The 23,698-nt window shown below is 44.6% G+C and overlaps 1 protein-coding gene across 4 annotated transcripts in view; it reads left to right on the top strand.

The window, feature by feature from the left end:
* The window catches only part of azi2 (5-azacytidine induced 2), a 157,386-nt gene that overhangs the window by 119,802 nt on the left and 13,886 nt on the right, over positions 1-23,698 (top strand). For all 4 annotated transcript variants that reach the window (XM_085988572.1, XM_085988574.1, XM_085988571.1 and 1 more), the window contains exon 7: positions 21,736-21,860. In XM_085988572.1, coding sequence (XP_085844698.1) covers positions 21,736-21,860 — 125 coding nt within the window. The remainder of the gene's footprint in view (positions 1-21,735; positions 21,861-23,698) is intronic.

The raw sequence follows: 23,698 nt of genomic DNA, 5'->3' as shown, positions 1-23,698 counted from the left end.
AACATAAGGAAAACCGAAACTATAGTCATCAGGCCCTGCTGCAAACTCTGTACCCATGGCATTGATTGTAATGGTCTCAGGCTGAAGCAGACTGTTTCAACCACCAAGCCTTCTATTCGACTCTTGGCTGAGCTTCTAACCCTATATCCTCTCCATCACAAAGACCGTCTTATTTCCACCTCAGTAATATTGTGCGCCTCAGCCTTCAGCCTATCTGGCTGCTTAAACACTCAGCCATGCCTTTGTTAGTCCCACTATTGCAATGCTCTCCTAGTGGCCTCCTGTTCCTAACCACCTCAAATTCAGCTCATTCTAAACTCTGCTGCCTGTACCCAATCCCACACCAGGACCAGCCCATCCCTCACCCCTATCCATGCCAAGTGCATTGGGTACCACTTCCCCAAGACATCAAATTTAAAGTTCTCATCCTTGTATTCATGGCCTCTCCTCTCTAACAATCAAGGTGTCGGCCTTGGCTCAGCAGTAGCAGTCTCACCTCCTGAGTCAGAAGGTTATGCGTTCAAACCCCACTCCAGTAACTTGAGCATATAATCTAGGCTGACACTTCTATCTAGTATTGAGAGTGTGTTGCACTCAGAGATGCTATCTTTTGAATGAGATGTTAAACCGGGGCCCCGTTTGACCTCGGGTGGACGTACAAGATCCCATGGTACTATTTGAAGAAGAGCAGGGGAGTTCTCTGGGGTGGCAGTGTCTTGGCCAACATCTATCCCTCAACCAACACCTAAAACAGATGGTGAAGACTACTTAAATTTTGCCAGCAGCAGCCCTCTGGTAGGTCTTGGAAGGTGGGGTTGGGGGTGGTGGGGGGAGCAAGTGTGGGGGAAGGAAGCAAGGGCTAAGCAATCAAGTAAGAGGGGAAGATTGTGGGGTGAGGAAGCACCAGGAGAGCGAGGGAGGCAGCAATCGGGAAGGGGGCGCGAGCGGTGACCTGTGGTGGTAATGTGGAGCCAGGAGGAGCACTCCTGCATGTCCCGCCTCCATATGCAAGTTTTTTTTTTTTTTACATAGGTTTGCGTAGAATACACAACACAAAAACGGGCTATTCAGCCCAACCAGTCCATGCCAGCGTTTATGCTCCACTTGCGCCTCCTCTCGTCTTTCCTCATCTGACTATCAGCATAACCCTCTATTCCCTTCGCCTTCATATGCTTATCTAGCCTCCCCTTAAATGCATCTATACGATTCGCTTCAATCACTCCCTGTGGTAGTGAGTTCCACATTCTCACCATTCTCCGGGTAAAGAAGTTTCTTCTGAATTCCCAGTTTGATTTCTTGGTGACTATCTTATATTGATGGCCTCTAGTTTTGCTCTTCCCCGCAAGTGGAAACACACTGTCGACTCTATAAAAGCCATTCATAATTTTAAAGACCTCTATTAGGTCAGCCTTCCCTTTTCAAGAGAAAAGAGACCCAGCCTGTTCATCCTTTCCTGATAGGTATACCCTCGCATTTCTGGTATCATCTTTGTAAATCTATTTTGCACCCTCTCCAGTCCCTCTATCCTTTTTATAATATGGAGACCAGAACTGTTCACAGTACTCCAAGTGTGGCCTAACCAAGGTTTGATACAAGTTTAGCATAACTTCTCTACTTTTCATTCTGTCCCTCTAGAAATAAACCCTAGTGCTTGGTTTGCTTTCTTTATGACCTTATTGACCTGTATCACTACTTTGTGATTTGTGTATTTTAAAATTTACCTTTTTGGTGGCAGCCTGCAGCAGTCCCTTTAAAGACTGCTGGTTGGGCTGCATCTAGACCTGTTTTTCCTAAATGCAGCCGGCTATGTGCTGCTGCTTTCAGATTAAACCAATTTGTTAAAGGGGGCATCGTAGGAGTCGTTGGGCCTCTTGCATATGCAAATGAAGGACCTAACGGCTGTTTCAAGCACAGGCCTTGGATGCCTCCTTTGTTGCCTATACCAATATGGTAGGCGGTGCAATTCTGGCTCGGAATGTATGTGCTTTTGCGGCCGTCTTGTGCCTGTAAAATGGGCAAAGCATTATTGCATTTCTAGATTCACATGATGTTCTTCCAGGGACGCCCAGGTGAAAACTATAGCGCAGGTGTTGGACAAGCAGTCTGAGGAAAGCTATCTGGTAATCCAATTCATTCTGCACTTGTGGATGGGGGACTTAGTGAGGTCCAGCTACAGACCAGTCAGAAGGACCTCGGTTTTGCTGTCCTTGCTCATTGTATGACTGTAGAATAAAGGGGTAGATTGCTAGGAATTGTGAGTTTGTTAACATGAGTCTTATTTTGTGTAGGAACTTGATGCCAGGTATATTGTATCTTACCAGACACAATCACGTGCCTCCCCTTAAAGAGTGACGATGCTAATATTTTGCAGATAAGGGTTTCATTCACCCTTATCTAATCATAGAATGGTTACAGCACAGAAACAGGTCATTCGGTCTGTCGAGCCCGTGCTGGCTCTCTGCAAACCACTTCAGCTAGTCCCACTCCCCTGCCCTTTCCCTGTAGCCCTGCAAATTGTTTTCCTTCAGGTACTTATCCAATTCCCTTTTGAAAGCCAAGATTGAATCTGCCTCCACCACCCTTTCAGGCAGTGAATCCCACATCTGAACCGCCTGCTGCGTAAAAATGTTTTTCCTCATGTCGCCTTTGGTTCTTCTGCCAATCACTTTAAATCTGTGTCCTCTGATTCTCGACCCTTCTGCCAATGGGAACAGTTTCTCTCTATCTACTTTGTCTAGACCCCTCCTGATTTTGAACACCTATCAAATCTCCTCTCAACCTTCTCTGCTATAAGGAGAACAACTCCAGCACGGTGGCATAGTGGTAAGCACTGTTGCCTCACAGCGCCAGGGACCCGGGTTCAAATCCGGCCTCGGGTGACTGTCTGTGTGGAGTTTGCACATTCTCCCCGTGTTTGCGTGGGTTACAGGGATAGGGTGGGATATGTGTTGGTGTAGGGGTTACAGGGATCGGGTGGGATATGTGTCGGTGCAGGCTCGATGGGCCGAAATGGCCTCTATCTGCACTGTGGGGTTTCTGTGATTCTGTGATCTCCAGTCTATCCACGTAACTGAAGTCCCTCATCCCTGAAACTATTCATGTAAATCTTTTCTGCACCCTCTCTAAGGCCTTCACATCCTTCCTAAAGTGCGGTGCCCAGAATTGGACACACTACTCCAGTTGAAACCGAACCAGTGTTTTATAAACGTTCATCATAACTTCCTTGCTTTTGTACTCTATGGGCTGGATTTTGCTAGGGCCGGGGAGGCGGGATTGGAGGCGTGTGGGGGATAAAAATCGCAAAACTGGCGTGTGGGCCCAAACCCGCCTCCATCCCGCCTCCACGCAATTTTCCTAAATTCGTGTCTGCTGGTCCTGACTCCGTCCCGCCTCCAGGAGGCGGGATAGGCCCTTAAGGCCCTTAACAAGCCCTCAATTGGCTCTATAATCCCATTTTCCTAACCACTTGCAAGTTTACTCGTTTTCCCACGTGAAACACGCCTGGTGGGAAACACACATCTGAAACCTGGCGGGAGCACAACTGGCTTGCGGAGTAGCAGCTGCAGCTCAACCATTAAATGGCAGATTTGAACAGGCTTTAATTGCAGGTGGCATAACTTTGCTCTCTCAGGTCTGGGGGATCTTTCAGAAGGCATACCCACAGCTCTGGAAGTTTGCAGCCTGACAACCATCTCCAATGTGATCTCCTGGGAAGCCCCTCTCGCCACCCTCACTCAGCGCTTCCTCAGCGGAGGCATCTACGAGAAGCATGGGACGCCTTTTTTTCCTTCCCTTCTTGCCATTAGAGGATCTCCAGCAGCAGAGGCTGCAGCAGCAGAACCAGGAACAGCAGGATGAGCACCAGGCTGCTGCTCACTCACCTGAAGCTGCACAAGCCAGAAGGGGCCAGCGCTTGGAAGTGGCTTGAGAGCACCTTGCTGCGCTTTAGGGGGCCATGGGGACCCGTTTCTGCACTGGCAGTCCTACTCAGAAGGACTTCCATGAAGGTCTGGTTTCTCTGTTCAATAGATGGCCAATGCTCCTCGAGATGTCATTCTCTTATGAGCACTCACCATGTTTTCCGTACCCTGGCGAGTTATCTCCTCCATGGAGGTTGCCAACCTTTCCATGCTGATGCGTTCATGCGCCAGTGACTCCACAAAGGCTCTGCTCATGGTTGCTATGGACTCCTCCATTCGCTCCACACTCGCAGCGACCCTGGAGACAAAACCTGCCAGAGACTCCTGCATCTGTGCATGGAGATCCATCACCTACATTAATGACTTGGATATGAATGTAAAAGGTATGATCAGTAAGTTCGCGGATGATACAAAAATTGGTAGGGTGGTAAATAGCGAGGAGGGTAGCCTCAGTCTGCAGGACGATATAGATGGGTTGGTCAGATGGGCGGAACGGTGGCAAATGGAATTTAACCTGGAAAAGTGCAAGGTGATGCACTTTGGGGGGACTAACAAGGCAAGGGAATACACAATGAATGGTAAGACCCTAGGCAAGACGGAGGGGCAGAGGGATCTGGGTGTGCAAGTACACAGATCCCTGAAGGCGGCGGAACAGGTGGATAAGGTGATAAAAAAGGCATATGGGATACTTGCCTTAATTAGCCGAGGCATAGAATATAAGAGCAAGGAGGTTATGATGGAGCTGTATGGAGCACTGGTTAGGCCACAGCTGGAGTACTGTGTGCAGTTCTGGTCGCCACACTACAGGAAGGATGTGATCGCTTTGGAGAGGGTGCAGAGGAGATTCACCAGGATGTTACCAGGGCTGGAGCGCTTCAGCTATGAAGAAAGACTGGGCAGATTGGGTTTGTTTTCCTTGGAGCAGAGGAGGCTGAGGGGGGACATGATTGAGGTGTACAAAATTATGAGGGGCATAGATAGGATGGATACTGAGGAGCTTTTTCCCTTAGTAGAAGGGTCAATAACTAGGGGGCATAGATTCAAGGTAAAGGGCGGGAGGTTTAGAGGGGATTTGAGAGAGAACTTTTTCACCCAGAGGGTGGTTGGAGTCTGGAACTCACTGCCTGAAAGGGTTGTGGAGGCAGGAACCCTCACAACATTTAAGAAGCATTTGGATGAGCACTTGAAATGCCATAACATACAAGGCTACGGACCAAATGCTGGAATATGGGATTAGATTAGACAGGGCTTGATGGCCGGCACGGACACGATGGGCCTCTATCCGTGCTGTATAACTTTATGACTCTATGACTCTATGACCTCTTCTCTTGCGGATGGACCCAGAGGCAGAGGGTCGACATGCAGCGCAGCTGAGCTGAGCTGGCAGAGTCCTGCGCCCTCCGACGAGGACTCTCCACTGCTGTCCCTGTCTCCAGAATCTGCTGAGGCTCACTTGTGAGCTGTGATACACCAGGTGACAACACTACTCTATGTCCCGAAGGTCCCACCGAGGTGTGAATGTCTGCGCTGGTGCTGGGTGCGTTGCCTTCTGCCGACACTGCGCCCTCAGAGGTTGCAGCTTCCTCTGAGGAGTCTGGATGCTGAGGCTGAACCTCCTCCTGCGTCCTGGAGACGGGAGCTTGCGATGGTCCTGTGGGGGAGTAAAGGAAAGTGTCAGAGATGAGAGGCCAGGGTTACCTGCACAGTGCTTATTGCAGATGATCAGAGGTCCATCTGCTAGAGCTTCCAAGTCATTATCAGCGAGTCATGCAATGCAATTGAGAGAGTTGGAAAACTCTTCTGTCACCAGCTTGCTCTGCTGCACCGGTCTCTCCATCCCCCACTTGTGTGTCGTCCTGGATGCCGACGATCTCCAGAATCGCCTCCTCCCATGGGGTCAGCTGGGCTAAGGAGGCTGCCCCTCCCCCTGTCCTGGCTCGCTCTCTTCGGTTGTGAGCTCTCTTTTCCTGCAGTGGGGGAGACAAGTGGAGTTTGAGTGAGAATGAAGGAGTGAGTGTAGAGAATCGATGGCATAGATGCTTAGAAGGAGAGAAAGATGGAGTGAGATGGCAAGACCAAGGGCCCTCCCTATGTGATGTAAGTTGTTTTCATAGCATGACAGTGATAGGGAGTGTGAGGGCTGCATAGTCCATTAGTTAGGTGAATGTGACCATAGAGAGAGAGGGAGTGGGAAAGGGTGCATGGATGTCAGTGTCAAGTGGGATGTGGAGGAAGAGATTGGTAAAGCTGAGAGCTGGTGAGGAAAGGCAATGGGGATCAGATTAAGAGTGATGGGAACATCATACTCACTTTTCCAGTGCGCAGAAGGTCATGGAAGCGTTTCCGACACTGGATCCATGTTCTGCTGGTATTCGAGCTGACATTCACCTGCTCTGCCACCCTCAGCCACACAGCCTTGGTTTGCTGGGGTGGCTTCTTCCTCCCCGAGGAGGGGAAGAGCACCTCCCTGCTCTCTGTCGCTCCCTCCACCAATACCTGGAGGGCTGCCTCGTCAAATCTGGGGGATGCCTTACTCCGATGTGTCGCCATGATTGATGATGGTAGCAGCAGCTGCCAGGGCCAGAAGCTTGGCAGTCTGCTGAAGTGAGCAAGGCTTGTGGAAGCCCTTAAATGAAGCAGCAGTGATGATGTCATCGGAGGCGAGCTTCCCACCTGAAAAGCTCTCCGGCTAGGGGTTCCCACACGTGGGGAATCAATTGGGCTATAAAATCAAAATTTCCCACATCGTTCAGGATTCATGTGGGAAACACGAAATGTGGGGAACACGACCCCAACCCGCCCCCGTAGCAAAATCCAGCCCTATGCCTCTATTTGTGAAGCCCAGGATCCCGTATGCTTTTTTAACTGCTTTCTCAACCTGCCCTGCCACCTTCAACGATTTGTGCACATATACCCCCAGGTCTCTCTGTTCATGCACCATCTTTAGAATTGAACCCTTTAGTTTATATTGCCTCTCATTCTTCCTACCAAGATGTATCACTTCGCACTTTTCTGCATTAAATTTCATCTGCCACGTGTCCGCCCATTTCACCAGCCTGTCTGTCTTCTTGAAGTCTCACTATCCTCCTCACTGTTCGCTATGCTTTTAAGTTTTGTCATCTACAGATTTTGAAATTGTGCCCTGTATACACAAGTCTAAGTCATTAATATATATCAAGAAAAGCAGTGGTCCTAGTACCGACCCTCTGTGTACCTTCCTCCAGTCCGATAAACAACTATTCACCACTACTCTCTTTCCTGTCACTTAGCCAATTTCGTATCCATGCTGCCACTGTCCCTTTTATTCCAAGGGCTTCAACTTTGCTGGCAAACCTATTATGTGGCACATATCAAACGCCTTTTGGAAGTCCATGCACACCACATCAACTGCATTTCCCTCATCAACCCTCTCTGTTACCTCATCAAAAAACTCAATCAAGTTAATTAAACACGATTTGCCTTTAACAAATCCATGCTGGCTTTCCTTAATTAGTCCATACTTGTCCAAGTGATTGTTAATTTTGTCCCGGATTATCGTTTCTAAAAGCTTCCCCACTACAGAGGTTAAACTGACTGCCTTGCAGTTGCTGAGTTTATCCTTGCACCCTTTTTTGAAAAAGGTGTAACATTTGCAATTCTCCAGTCCTCTGGCACCAACGCCATATCCAAGGAGGATTGGAAAATTATGGCCAGTACCTCCGCAATTTCCACCTTTACTTCCCTCAGCATCCTAGGATGCATCCCATCCGGTCCTGGTGACTTATCTACTTTAAGTACAGCCAACCTTTCTAGTACCTCCTCTTTTATTAATTTTTAGCCCATCCAGTATCTGCACTACCTCCTCTTTCACTATGACTTTGGCAGCATCATCTTCCTTGGTAAAGACCGATACAAAGTACTCATTTAGTACCTCAGCCGTGCCCTCTGCCTCCATGCGTAGGTCTCCATTTTGGTCCCTAATCGGCCCCACCCCTCTTACTACCCGTTTACTATTTATATGCCTATAGAAGACTTTTGGATTCCCTTTTATGTTAGCTGACACTCTATTCTCCTACTCTCTCTTTGCCCCTCTTATTTCCTTTTTCACTTCCTCTTTGAACTTTCTATATTCAGCCTGGTTCTCACTTGTATTCTCAACTGACATCTGTCATACGCCCCCTTTTTCTGCTTCATCTTCCTCTCTCTCTCTTTCATCATCCAGGGAGCTCTGGCTTTGGTTGCCCTACCTTTCCCCCTCGTGGGACTGTACCCGAACCATCTCCTCTTTAAAGGCAGCCCATTGTTTGATTACAGTTTTGCCTGCCAACCTTTGGATCTGGTCTGGGTAAATTGGAATCATTCTCAACCCACTGAAATTGGCTTTCCTCCAATTAACTATTTTTACTCTAGATTGCTCCCTGTCCTTTTCCATTACAAATCTAATCCTTATGATACTGTGATCACTGTTCCCTAAATGTTCCCCTTCTGGCACTTGCTCTACTTGACCCACCTCATTCCCCAGAACCAGCTCCAGCAATACCTCCTTCCTCATTGGGCCAGAAATGTACTGATCAAGAAAGTTCTCCTGAACACACTTCAGAAATTCTTCCCCCTCTCTGCCCTTTATGCTATTACTATCCCAGTTATATTAGGATAGTTGCAGTCCCCCATTTTCACTACTCTATAGTTCTTGCACCTCTCTGTAATTTCCCTGCAAATTTGCTCCTCTATATCCTTCCCACTAGTTGGTGGCCTATAAAATACACCTAGTAGTGTAATGGCACCTCTATTGTTTCTCAACTCTAACCAAATAGATTCTGTCCTTGACCCCTCCAGGACATCCTCTCTCTCCAGCATTGGAATATTCTCTTTAATTAATACTGCCTCCCCACCTCCTTTCTTTCCTTCCTATCTTTCCTGAACACCTTTATATCCAGGAATATTTAGTACCCAATCCTGCCCTTTTTTGAGCCAGGTCTCCATTATTGCCACAACATCATATTCCCATGTGCCTATTTGTGCCTGCAGCTCACCAACCTTATTTACCACACTTTGTGCATTTACACACATGCACTGTAAACCTATCTTAGACCTTCTTGTATTCTTTCTTAGTCTGACCCCACCTAATACTGTACTATTTCTTACTCTAGTGCTATCTGTCTCTCCCAATCCTTTGTGCACCATGTTTCTCCTTTCTAATGCTACATCCTGGTGCCCATTCCCCCCCCCCCCTTTCCCTCTTTCCCCCCCCCCCCCCCCCCCCCCCCCGAGCCAAATTAGTTTAAACCCTCCCCAACAGCACTAGCAAACCCCCCTGCGCATTGGTCCCAGCCCTGTTGAGGTGCAACCCATTTGGCCTGTAAAAGTCTCACTTCCCCCACCACCTGTCCCAGGAATCTAAAGCCCTCCGTCCTGCACCATCTCTCCAGCCACACACTCATCTGCTCTATCCTCCTATTTCAATACTCACTAGCTCGTGGCACTGGGAATAATCCAGAGATTACTACTTTTGAGGTCCTGGTTTTTAATCTCTTTCCTAGCTCCCTAAAATCTACCTGCAGGACCTCATCCCTTTTTCTACCCATGTTGTTGATACTGATATGGACCATGACTTCTGGCTATTCACCCTCCCCCCTCAATGTTCTGCAGCCGCTCTGACATCCTTGACCCTGGCACTAGGGAGGCAACATACCATCCTGGAATCATGTCTGCGGCCGCAGAAACGCCTGTCTGTTCCCTTAACTATCGAATCTCCTATCACTGTTGTTTTCCCGATCCCTCCCCACCCCCCCTGTACAGCTGAGTCACCCATGGTGCCATGAACTTGGCTCTGGCTGTACTCCCCAGAGAAACCATCGCCCTCACCAGTACTGAATACTGGTTGGAGAGCGAGATGCACTCTGAACTCCTGCACTACCTGCCTGGTTCTCCTTGTCTGTCTGATGCTCACCGATTCCCTTTCTGCTTGCACATGCTTGCACTGTGGGGTGACCACCTCCTGAAATGTGCTATCCACGTAGCTCTCAGCCTCACGGATGCACTGCAGTGATGCCAGTTGCTGCTCAAGCTCCAAAATCTGGAGCTTGATCTCCTCCAGCTGACTACACTTCCTGCACATGTGATTGTCCAGGACACGGGAAGCGTCCTGGAATCCCCACATGGCACAAGATGTGCATTCCATAGGACTGAGGTGCCCTGCCATGCCTCTACTTAATACAGGAAACTTTCGATTTACCGGCACCTAAATAACCGGAAATCTCAGTTAACCGGCAAAATTCAGGAGTAGGTTTTACTTCATATTGACTTGCGTTCCTCCATCTGTTGCTGTGCAAGGGTGTGGCTGCGGGTGTGGCTGCAGCTGTTGCTAAGCTACAGAGACGCTTACAACTTGTGGCCATTGTTCTGAACTTGTTGCTAAGCAACAGGGTTTGTTGCTTTATACGGAGCTGTCAGCTCTCCGTATCTTTTACTATAGCGTTCGGTTATCTGGAATTTTTGATGAACCGGCACCACATCGGTCCCGTCCGTGCCGGATAAAAAAAAGTTTCCTGTAGACTATTAAGTAATTTAACAGAAATAAACTTAAGGACTTAAAAAAAAAAAAAAGCAATCACCAATGAGCTCCTTCCCTTGTGCTGATGTCACTTACCTCGCTCCCTGACACTCTCGCTCCCTCCGGACTCTTGGACCTACCTTTTATCTGCGGCCACTCCTCTCACTGTCCCGCAGGTCCGCTCTCGTGTCTATTAACTTAAGAGACCTTGGGTTTTGTAGCTCCACTCCTCCTTTTCACTCTGACGTCTCCACCGCCTTCCTTCCTCTCCCACCGAATTCCTGCACTCACAAAATTCCTCCACTCTGCTTGCGATTCACTCTGTTTGCGATCTCCCAGCTCTGTGCTCAAGCTCTCTGGCACCTGGCTGGGGCAGTTCTCAAACTCAATCCATCTTTTTCTGAGTTTCACTTGTCTCATGAAATAAGTTGCTGAAGTTTTCTTTGTAAGTTATTCCATTGAGAGAAAGTACACCATATGATTATACACAAGACATTGTACTTGTATGTAAATAAATAAATGAGGCAGTTTTTCCATTGGATCAAGACTGCAAGGAAAAGCTGGTTCTTTTTCTGTTCTGGGAAGGCTTGTAAATGCTTTACTTTTGTTAGTACTTGCTGTTTTGGGCCCCCTGGGAGCTCCTCCAGAAAAAGATCAAAAGCCTCACTTTTACAAGTCTATGTTGGCAGCATGGAGCCTCTCTATCACATAAGAATATAAGAAGTAAGAGCAGGAGTAGGCCATACAGTTAGTTTGGGCTGTGAAATTGGGTGCACAGACCCACAAGCCCAATTTGCTTTACTCCACGTCATGCAGTAAAGAAAATGGGGAGGCACAAGGAGCTTGTGCTAGGGTCTAGTCGGAGCCTGATTTCAGTTGATAAATTGATGACAGTTGGTCCCATGGCAAATTTCATGTTCTTCTCACTGACCCATATAAAATGGACTGTTGACTAACCTGCAGAAATAGACTTCTTAAAGCTGTCTTATCAGCAATGGGGCATTAGTTGGCCTGGTTGCATATGTCCTACTTTCTGTGCACAGAATATACCTAGACAATTTTACATATTATTGGGAAGGTGCCACTATTGTAGCTGCACTATAACAGCTTGGTTAGGGGTGTGATTAGTTCTGTAGCATAGGTCTTCAGCACTACAGCTGAGATGTTGTCGGGACTTGTAGCCTTTTCTGTACCCGGAACTCCATGTTTGAATCCCACCAATCAAGTTTCCGCCCCTGCCACAGTACGGAAAAGGCCATTAGCAAAGTCACAAATGACATCCTATGTGACTGACCGTGGTAAGCTATCCCTCCTTGTCCTTCTCTTCCCACTCCTGCACCGTTGCCTCTGGAGTCCCCCAAGAATCTAACCTTGACCCCCTCCTATTTGAACATAACATAAGAAATAGGAGCAGGAGTAGGCCAATCGGCCCCTCGAGCCTGCTCCGCCATTCAATAAGATCATGGCTGATCTGATCCTAACCGCCAATCTACTATCACAGAACCATCTCCTGAATGCCGCCATGCCGCCCCTCGGCGACATCATCTGAAAACATGACTTCAGGTTCCACATATACGCTGACGGCACCCAGCTCTACCTCACTACCACCTCTCTCAACTCCTCCACTGTCTCTAATTTGTTATATTGCTTGTCTGACATCCAGTAGTGAATGAGCACAAATTTCTTCCAACTAAATATTGGGAAGATCAAAGCCATTGTCTTTGGTCCCCTCCACAAACTCCATTTCCTAGCCACCGACTCCATCTCCCTGGCCACTGTCTGAGGTGGAATCGGACTGTTCGCAGCCTCTGTGTCCTGTTTGACCCTGAGTTGAGCTTGCAGCCTCGTATCCTCTCGATCACCACGACCTCCTATTTCCATTCCGTAACATCGCCTGTCTCCAACCCTGCCCCAGTCCATCGGCTGCTGAAACCCTCACCTGTGCCTTTGTTACCTCCACACTTCATTACTCCAGTGCTCTCCTGGCTGGACTCCCACCCTCTAAACTTGAGCTTATCCTAACTCGTATCAAGTTCCCTTCACCCACCACTTCTGTGCTCACTGACTTGCAATGGCTCCTGGTCTGGCAACGCCTTGGATTTAAAATTCTCATCCTTGTATTCAAATACCTCCATGGTCTCGCTGCTCCCTATTTCTGTAACTTCCCACAGCCCTACAACCCTCCGAGATCTTTGCACTCGTCTAATTCTGGCCTCTTTCAATTTCGATGGTCCCACCATTGGCGTCCGTGCCCAAGACCTATGTTCTGGAATTCCCTCCCTAAACCTCTCCGCCTCTCTACTTTAAGACCCTCCTTCAAACCTACCTCTTTGATCAAGCTTTTGGTCACCTGTCCTGATCTCTTTGTGACTTGGTGTCTAATTTTTGTTTGCTCACGTTCTGTGAAGCACCTTGGTATGTTTTACTACATTAAAGGCACTATATAAATGCAAGTTGTTGTTCATGTTGAGGATGGGAATGTTCATGGAGCCTGCTCCTCTTGTTAATTACTTAATTGTCTAACACCGTTCACATATGAACATAGGGGCAAAGCTCTAGTTCTCTACACCTAAACCACTGGAGTACTGTGTTCAGTTCTGGGCACCACACCTTGGGAAGGATATATTGGCCTTGGGAGGAAGTACAGCGTAGATTTACCAGAATGATACCTGGACTCCAAGGACTAAATTACGAGGAGAGATTACACAAATTAAGGTTGTATTCCCTAGAAGTTAGAAGGTTAAGGGTGATTTGATTGAAGTTTTCAAGATATTAAAGGGAACAGATAGGTAGATCTAGAGAAACTATTTCTGCTGTTTGGGTAGTCTAGGACTGGGGGGGCACGCCCTTTTTAGGGGTGAAATTAGGAAACACTTCTGCACACACAGGGTGGTAGAAGTTTGGAACTCTCTTCTGCAAATGGCAGTTGATGCTAGATCAGTTAATTTTAAATCTGGTGATTGATAAATTTTTGTTAACTAAAGGTATTAAAAGATATGGGGCAAAGGCAGGTATGTGGAGTTAGGTCACAGATCAGCCATGATCTCATTGAATGATGGAACATGCTCTAGGGGCTAAATGGCCTACTCCTGTTCCTGTGTTGAGGCATAGTCACTGTTGCAATGTAGAAAATGCAGCAGCCAATTTTCACACAGCAATGTGATAATGATCAGTTAATCTGTTTTCGTGATGTTGGTTGTGGGATAATTGTTGGCCAGGACACCAGGGAGAATTCCCCTGCTCTTCCTCTAAATAGTGCCATGGGATCTATTGCAGCAATATCCCATTTGTACGTGGAGGTTGAACTTCACGTCTACATTTTTTTTTAAAGGAAGAATTCTGGTAGATAATCTTCTATGCATAGTAATCCCTCCCCAACCGCGGGGGGATACGTCCTTGAAAACCCCTGTGGTTAGTAAAACCGCGGTTGGCAAATACAGTATAAATGTTCAAATAACACAAAAAAGAATATAAAAGCAGTAAAATCATGTTATTTACTGTACCTTAATCCTAAATTAAAAACCACGTATATGCAAAATTCACTGCCGCGGTTGGCAAAAGTTGTCGCAGAGAGGAAACCGTGTATACTTGAAATCCACGTATAGAAAAACTGCGGTTGTGGAGGGATTTCTGTATAGCGGCAGACAAAAACAAAAAAAACTAAGTGGCTCTACAACATGGTCCCTTACAATTTTATTTTCTGGGTTATGTACTCTTTTTCTGATTCTTACAATTAGAGTGGGAGAGATCAAATGGAGAACGTAATTTACTTTTTAGAGGTAATCTTAAGTGGCTTGTGCAAATGGAAAAAAAATGCTGGCATTTAAGTTGTAAATCCGAGAGCCAATTTTATGAGGCTCCACTCAGAATCTGGCTTGGCGTTCTGTGCACCAAATTAAAAGCACTGCAAATTTTGCTACCAAAATACGTTAATTTTTTATTAAGGTCCTGCTGGCATTCAGTATAATCCTCATTGTACCTACAAATATTGTGGAAATAGATCCCACACACAATATCGCTATTAGGATAGGCCTCCCCTATAGTGCTGCTAAACCTTGAGAAACAGGCAGGCAACTGTCAGGGTGGCCTTTCAGAATTAGCTTCTTAAAGGTATTTGCCACTTTTAAGTATTGATTGAAAAGTTTGTGCTTTTTTTTTGTGGTTTTTATATATTGACTAATCTGCATTTTCATTGGTACATTACTTTTTTATTGCTGTTCAAGCCTTTTTTTGCATTACAAGACTTTTATTTATAACTCCTTTTAACTACAACAGTATTGCTCCAGTTGCTGTTTCACTTGTACCAAGAAAAGTGGCTATCATATTGAAACCCTTTGGGTGTTCCACATGTAAACGACTAATATGTATTTGTATAGTGTGGCTTAGGTTTTAAGTATTAGATTTTCATTAATGCAAAGATGATGGCATAATATTTTAAAAAGGAAAACATTTGCAGGGCTATGGGGAAAGAGCAGGGAAGTGAGAATAATTAGTAGCTCTTTCAGAGAGCCGCCACAGGCTGCCTCCTGTGCTGTATGATTCTGCACAAACCACTCCAACACTCTTCTACTTCAAGCCTAAAATCTGCAATACCTATCTAAAACTGGTTAATAAAATCTTAGTTGTTAATTGAGCAGTCCCCATTAAATGGGTGATTATATGTAACAGCCTGCATTTATCTCGTACCTCATGTCAGAAAGATCAGAAAATAAAATTGATACTTGGAGGAGGATGAAGGAGAACTATTTGGACAGATGTTTTGTACTCCACAAGCTGTATGCATTGAGACTTTGCTGTCATTGAAGAAAGAAGCTCAAGATAATAACATATAAGGAAAGCCATTTGGCTCATCTTAGTTCACTACTGTTCTATCTCGAAGTCCATTCATGTATTGATAACTGTGAAGAAGAACTTCTTGATATCTGTCCTATGTTTGCCTTTTTCCGGTTTGAACCTGCTGCATCTTGTCTTACCCTCACATTTGAAAGTATCTTTCTGAATCACCTTTTGCATGGCATTAATTATCATTGTGTAAGATCACCCCTCAGATCCCTCCTTTTAAGGCTGAAACACATGTTTCTCCACTTTTTTTCCTCATAATTCAGTGACCAGAACTGAATACAATGCTCAAGGTGTGGTCTGACCAGAGTATCATACATTTTCAACACCCCTTCCTCTGACTTGTATTCTATTGTTGTGGCTTAATAGCTCAACATTCTATTGGCTTTATTGCTCGCTGCTCTGCATTGGTTGGGTATGTTGAGTGCCAAGTCCAAGACTCCTAGGTCTATTTCAACTTCATTTGTGGTTATTTCAACACTATTCATGTAAGTGTGTTGCTTGTTTTTCATTCAGTACTTTACATTTGTCTGTATTAAATTTAATCTGCCACTGTTCTGCCCACGGGTATTTTGTCCAGCTCATTCTGCAACTTCCTCTGATTCCACTGTCTCTCATAGTTTGGTAACATCTGCAAATTTGACTAATCTGCATTGAGTTTCTTGAGTCCAAATCATTGATGTAAATTAGAAACATTATGGGTCCTAACATTGATCCCCGAGACACTCCACCTTGACCTAACTCTTCCAATGAGTACCTGTTGTTGTCTACCCTTCAGCCAATTCCTTATTCACTTCCAAGGTTTACACTGAACTCCCCACAGGTTTGAGTTTAACTAATAGCTCTGCATACAGAACAAGAAAGACTCTTTCCCAGTGTGGTCCTTAAGCACTGCGTCCCCGCTAACGCTGACATCCACTAGAGTACTCTGGTACAGAATCAGCAGTTAAGACATACTGCCTTGTATCTGGCATTCAATACTTTTGAGATCTACTCTTGAGCCATGCAAACCCATACTATTGCCCCTGAAGATACTGACCACTATCCCCCTCTTCAAGATTAAGAGTAGAACATTTTCTTCTATACATTTCCTGCACTCATCCAGATGGTTGGCCAGGCAGAACAATCTAAGGGCTGTTTAGGAGGAAAAGGAACTAATTCCTGGGACTGCATAACCAGATGTGTGTCTTAGTCAAGATGAATACCAAGGTTTGACCAAGACCAGGCCATTGGGTTATGCCTTTAACAGAGGTGAGTGCCCATTGTGTGTAGGCAATGATCCTGTGTGGTGAAAGCCCCCTGCATCCCACACAGACACTATTAGCTGCAGAGGTAGCTGTTGCGCAAGTGCAGTTGAACTTGCAACCATTAACGTCCACAATCAACAGAAGAGGCATTATTTTAAATATTTAAGCTATTTCACAAAAACATGACTATAATGAATTTTGTATTAAGACATTTTACAAAGTATTAGCCAATTAATCGGGACACCTTGAAAGAGACCAATTCATCCCAAGTAACCAATCATCAATGCCACTGGTTTATGCTGTATATATTAAATCCTGCTTTTATTGCATTCCACAATTCAATCAGTTTATATTTAGGTTATAACAACAGAAAATGCTGGAAACACTCAGCAGGCCAGGCAGCATCTGTGGAGAAAGAAACAGAGTTAGCGTTCAGGTCTGTGACCCTTCGTCAGAACTGGTAAAAGTTGGAGATGTAATAGCAGGTGCAGAGGCAGGGAAAGGGGGATAGGGGTGGAAAGAAGGAAGGGGAGGAGGGGGTTGGGGGAAGGGGAGGAAGGAACTAAAGGCACAGTCTGTGCTAGGATTGAACTCCGGAGAGATAAAATGTTGCAAATGGGGATGGCAGAATCATCAACAGCTGCCACCTGAAAAAATGGGGGGGTTATCGTCTGAAATTATTGAACTCCATGTTGAGTCCAGAAGGCTGTAAAGTGCCTAAACAAAAGATGAGGTGCTGTTCCTCGAGCTTACGTTGAGCTGTATTGGAACAGTGTAAGAGGCCAAAGTCAGAGTGGGAGTGGAGGGGAGAATTAAAGTGACAAGCGACCGGAAGCTCGGGGTCACCCTTACGGACTGAACGGAGGTATTCCGCAAAGCAGTCACCCAATCTGCGTTTGGTCTCCCCAATGTAGAGGAGACTGCAGCGTGAGCAGCGAATACAGTATAGTAAATTGCAAGAAGTACAAGTAAATCGCTGTTTCACCTGGAAGGGGTGTTTGGGGCTCTTGGACAGTGGGAAGTGAGGAGATAAAAGGGCAGGTGTTGCATCTCCTGCACTTGCATGGGTAGATGCCTTGGGGAGAGGAGGGGCTGTTGGGGGTGATTTGAGGAATGGACCAGGGTGATGCGGAGGGAGCAGTCCCTCCGGAATGCTGAGAGGGGAAGGGAAGATGCGTTTGGTGGTGGGATCACGTTGGAGATGGCGGAGGATGATCAGTTATTAGGTTATTGGTTTATGGTGACTGAATAAATTTTGGGATTTGCACCAATGTTTTGGGGATTTTTTTTCTGATTCTGCAAACACAGCTAATTACCAATCATCCCACTAGATTCACAGCTGACTGTTCTCTTGCACATCTCCTAACCCCCAGCCCCAACTGAAGAACAGGTCAGAGACTGGGTATTCTGCGGCGAGTGTATCACCTCCTGACTCTCAAGTCTTTCCACCATCTACAAGGCACAAGTCAGGAGTGTGATGGAATACTCTCCACTTGCCTGGATGAGTGCAGCTACAACAACACTCAAGAAGCTCGACACCATCCAGGACAAAGCAGCCCACTTGATTTTCACCCCATCCATCACCTTAAACACTCATACCCTTCACCACCGGCACACCATGGCTGCGGTGTGTACCATCTACAAGATGCAATGCAGCAACTCACTTCTTTGACAGCACCTCTCAAACCCGCAACCTCTACCACCTAGAAGGACATGGGCAGCGGGCACGTAGGGACAACACCACCTCCAAGTTACACACCATCCTGACTTGGAAATATATCGCTGTGCCTTCCTCATTACTGGGTCAAATCCTGGAGCTCCCTACCTAATAGCACTGTGGGAGTACCTTCACCACACAGACTGCATCAGTTCAAGAAGGCAGCTCACCACCATCTTCTCAAGGGCAGTTCGGGATGAGCAATAAATGCTGGCCTTGCCAGCGACACCCACATCCTGACAATGATTTTTTTTTAAACTGTTGATTACTTAGAACTTTCTTGTCTTTGCCAGTACTGAATTCTGTCCTCTGCTATCGCTTATTTTCAACATGAGGATTTTATGGAGACAAAGACAAAACTATACTGTTTCATCTCTTTCCTCACCCCACCTAATGCTTCAACCATCAGAATCTTAAAAGTGCCTTGACTCTGGGATCTGGTGATATGGAAAGGGACAAAACTGCAAAATAACCATTTTCTGGTTCACTTGTCTCGTGAATTTGTGTTAAGAACTTGTAGATTGTATCATTACTGATGATGTACTGTTTAATATAATCAGTAATTATAACTTTCTCCTCTAGGAGGAGCTCAAACAGAGATAAACAACCTCATTTTAACACTTTTTCCATTTCACTTCTGTAGTGAAATGATTGTTGTAAAAAGTAATTTAAAAAGTAATTAAAAGTATGAAGGTTCATAAATTTTGTATTAGAATATTGAATCATGTTTAGATAACATTGTTACTCCTTTGGAAAATGTTATTTTTGTCTCTTACTGCTTTTGGATTGTGAAGGTCCGGTGTTGTCTGTTGTTTCAGGTACAGATCTCTCTTTTTAATCAAGCCAAAAATGTACTTTAACTCCCAACTATGCAAATAGAATTCCATTAAATGTGTATTTGGATTTGAACTATAATGTCAGATTTGCATTTTCAACAAAGTATTGCTTAACATTAAGTATATGTTCACTAAACTCTGGAACTTCCACCCTCTGCATTTTTGCCTTGCCATCCTACTCCCTGCCTTCAAAAATCTCCTTAAGACTCTCCTCCTTGACTATGCTTTTGCCCCCTACTGATTTTCTTTTTCCCAGCTCCAAAGAAACTGAAACATTTTAATTAGACTCCCTTCTCCAATTTATTCTACTGTTTTCACCTTTTTCACCTACAAATGGTACTGATGTGTACATTTCAACATGATGTATTCTATTTCTAAAAGCACTTCATTAGGGTATGAATGGGTTTGTACCTGTAATTCCACAAACCATGAGTTACTGATCTTAGCTATGGTACTGTGGAGAGTTGCCAACCAAAAGCAATGAGCAGGTGTGGAAAATTAGAAAGGGTTATTCTACGCCAGCAGAGGTGCAATGGGCCAAATGGCTTCTTCAGTGCTATAATGTCTATGATTCTTACATATCTCATTACCAGCAATAGAAACTGAAAACACTGGCTACTTTCTTCTGTGGTTGGTGAATGTTTTGGGGAAGTTGAGAAAGGGAGAGTTTTATTTGTTTTGACCTTCCAACTTTGTATTCACTGTTTTAACATATTACATTAAGAGGGCTATTTTTTGCCATTCTAAGTCCAAAAATATTTCTATTCCTCCTTCTTCCATCAGTTCAGTATATTTTTTGGATGTCTAGTGATGTACAGTCTGTTTTTTCCTGTGTGAGCACTTAAGAGCCAGATTCATGAAATATGATTTTTTTAAAAAGCTTCCTTGATAGAAAGCTTTTATCTACATTTTGGAACTTTATGCCTTGGGGATTGCTTTTTAAATGTGGAATTTTACTATTGTCATTTTCAGTGTGGTGGCTCGAAAAATGACGTACGATTTTACTTCAATAAGAGTTCTTTAGCAATTGTGTTGCTTACCTCCTTCCTTATGTGCCAGAAAGGTTCCTGTGGAATCCATTCACCCTGAGCATGCTGATCCAAGAGATGGGAACCCCAGCTTGAAAGGGATAAATTTGTCACCAGGGTCAGCTGAGGAAGGAGTTGGTTGTACAGGAACATTTGAAGGACATGGTGATGCTAAGACCATGATTCTAGGGGGGAGGTGATTCTTGACTGCCTACTTCCCCTGCACTGGGCAGCGTGTCACAGAATCACAGAAACCCCACAGTGCAGATAGAGGCCATTTCGGCCCACCCGATACCCCCACACCAACACATATCCCACCCTATCCCCGTAACCCCACGTATTTAATCCCCCTAACACTAAGGGTCAATTTATCATAGCCAAACATCCTATGTGTGGCATACAACTTTCTAGTGGCTTTTTTATAGTGAGAAGGGGAGGAAGTAGTTATGAATCAGTAATCCAGCAGATCCAGCATGCCTGCAGGCAGGAACTGACCACAGCCCCTTGATGGCAGACTGACAGCTGGGCCTTACAGAACAATTGAAAGGCTTATCAATCTTCAAAATGGTTGCAGTGCTATTGTTGCTGGTCCTGGTCGGTGCCAAGCTGGCACTATGTGGGAGGACCAATGCTGGTTTGCAACAGCAGTGGAACATGATCAGTACTCCCACTCCAGACAGTTGTGAAGGTACATACTGAAGAAACTGAAATTCAGTGTTTAGTTTTGTTTTAAATTTCTGGAAAGATTTCTTTGTTGAGTAAGTGACTCTATTCTGTAATTGCCAGTTCTGGCATGGTCTCTTATTATCTGTGAGGCTGCAGTTTCCATTCTTCAATCTCCATCTCCCTTCCCCTCCCCTCATAGTTTGTGAGTACGTGCTGATACAGCAACTCATTTGGTGTACCTATAAATGAGCTTAGTCATCATAAGTTTTTTGTGAGTAATCCAGGAGTTACCCTTTTGAAAAGTGGCAAAATAAATGAAATCATAGTGCCTCCCTTATTCTTTTGAAAATGGAATCTGACCTAAACATTGAGCTGTAACCGCTTACTGACCATGTCTTGATTGTACAACTGGCTGAATATTGTTCCTCACTTACTACTTCATTCACTCCACCTATCATATCCTTTCTGTAAGAGAGATACCTACTTAATCACTTTCTAGAAGTTGGTTCCTGAGCCACTGAAATTTATGTCTGGTAACCAAAAAGAATTGATGGCCAATGGACACCATGTTAAACACTGGGCTTTATAGCCTTGTGTAAAAGATAGCAATTGGCAGAAATTAAATGTAAAGTTGTATTTAAGTTTTTTTAAACTTTGAAGAGTATAAGTGTGAAAACTACTATATTAGAAGAAAAACCTTGTTTTTTGTTGTTTGAGAGGCAGAAAAGAGAATAGACCACATTTTTGACCAACACCCAATGACTTTTTTTTAAATCCTGCTAGTCCAAAGTTTGCATCTTGAAATGGTTTATCCCTTAAAACAAATATTGTTCCTAAGACTCTTTTCCCAGATACTCAATGAAACAGCTATTTATTTTAACAGGTATTATCAATACATTATTTTGCTTTGTTGTTGTGACAAAGACAATGAAAGATTTTTTTTATTTTAGAGAATTTGGTCTGCAAAAACCATACCAGGATCTGAAGAGAGAAATGTCTAACTTACATTTGGTGACAAAGACGCAAACTGAGCTTCTGCGAAAGCTGTTAGCCACACAGGGCTCAACAAAGAATGGTAAGTAATGTAGTGTGTGAAGGGGAAATGGTCTGCCTTTAACCACTGATTCTTTCAATGCCAATAAAAGAGCAGCTATCAAATATATCTTGTCAGCATCTCATGATAAGCTGATAATTCTAAATACGTAAGCTACTGTCTGGCCTTCATATGTATTAGTTCTGTCTATCTCGTGCTGATCAGCTTCACACATAAAGGTGTTGCTCATGCACAACAAATATGTTCTGTACTTTTTTTTTTCTGTTCCCCTTGTGGCTTCTTCTCCACAGTTCAGAACACTACTAGATGAACAACCCTTTGCAAGCAATGCTGAGGTGTGACCCAAGCCATTTTGTAGCAACCTTGATGTCCAATCTCTCAACTTGCAGGAAAAAACTCTCAAATCAGAATTTTTTTTTTTTAAGTCTACAAATTGAAAGATTGGTATAAAACTAATTGTTTTGAATTCTATTACTCTGGTTAACAAATGACCCTAAAGAGATGCATGAATTTCCCGATTTCTCAGATAGATCATGATTTTAATTTTGTTACAGCAATTTTACTGAAATCTCTGCTGCTGCTGCTGTTTTTTGCCACAGTAAGCAAATGAGAGCTGTTCTGCTTTTGTTTAGGGAAATGTCATTTTTTCAAGAAAAGCCTTTCTCCTCGTCACATTTGTATCAGTTAAAATGTACTTCAAGTTTCTATTTTTTTTTCCAAAAGGACAATTCATTCAGATAACACTAGAATAAAGGTTCCATATTTCTCTAGTTTGCCTTTCATATCGCTGAGAAAATGACTTTGCGCATGATATAATAGTACAGGAAACTCTCGACTTACCGGCACCTAAAATAACCGGAAATCTCTGTTAACCGGCAAAATTCAGGAGTAGGTTTAGGTAAGTTTTACTTCATACTAGTGGCAGTTCCTGGATCTGTGGCTGTGTAACTGGGGTTCGTGCACTTGTTGGTAAGCAACAGGGACACTTGGTCTGTGGCCGGAGTTCCTGCACATGTTGCTAAGCAACAGGGAAGCCTGGATTTGTTGCTGTGTACGGAGCTCTCGTACCTTTTAACTGTACCACTCAGTAATCTGGACTTTTTGATAAACCGGCACCACATCGGTGCCGGATACCAAAGAGTTTCCTGTAATTGGAACTATACTTTTTGAACTAACAAGATATTTCAATGTTTAAAAGTATTAGTATTTCCAGACTGGGTTTTTTTTCTCTCCTGGGTATCTGTAGTAACATTGGAACATGAGTATGCCCATTCAGCTCCTCAAGCTTGTTCTGTCATTCTATTAGGTCATGGCTGATCTGTACCTCAAGTCAATTTACTCGTCTTTGCTCCATATCCCTTGATACCCTTACCTAACAAAGATCTTTGGTCTTAAATTTTATTTGACCCAGCATCCACAGCCTTTTGGGGAAGTGAGTTCCAGATTTTCACTACCCTTTGTGTGGAAAAAGTGCTTCCTGATATCACTCCTACATGGCCTAGCTTTAATTTTAAGACTATGCCCTCTTGTTCTGAATTCCCCCACCAGAGAAAATAGTTTATCTGTATCTACCCTATCAAATCCCATAACCATTTTAAACATCTAGATCAGATCACCCCTCAACCTACTAAACCCAAGGGAATACAAACCAAGTTTATGCAACCAGTCCTCAATTTAACCCTTTAAGCCCCGGTGTCATTCTGATGAATCTATGTAGTGATTTTCTTTACCAAACATATAAATGTTTTCATGGAAAACAGTAAAGGTGGTACAGTCCCCACCACTTACAGTGGGTGTGTTGGTGTTAACGTGATTTGCCCGCTATGAGAATTGGACGAAAACTGCATCTTTGCTACTGG

The sequence above is a fragment of the Somniosus microcephalus genome, chromosome 5 (genome assembly GCF_052327205.1).
Source record: "Somniosus microcephalus isolate GS21.2 chromosome 5, FLI_Smic_1.0, whole genome shotgun sequence".
NCBI lineage: Eukaryota > Metazoa > Chordata > Chondrichthyes > Squaliformes > Somniosidae > Somniosus > Somniosus microcephalus.
Note: the sequence above shows the minus strand (reverse complement) of the source record. Positions and strands in the feature narration are given on the sequence as shown.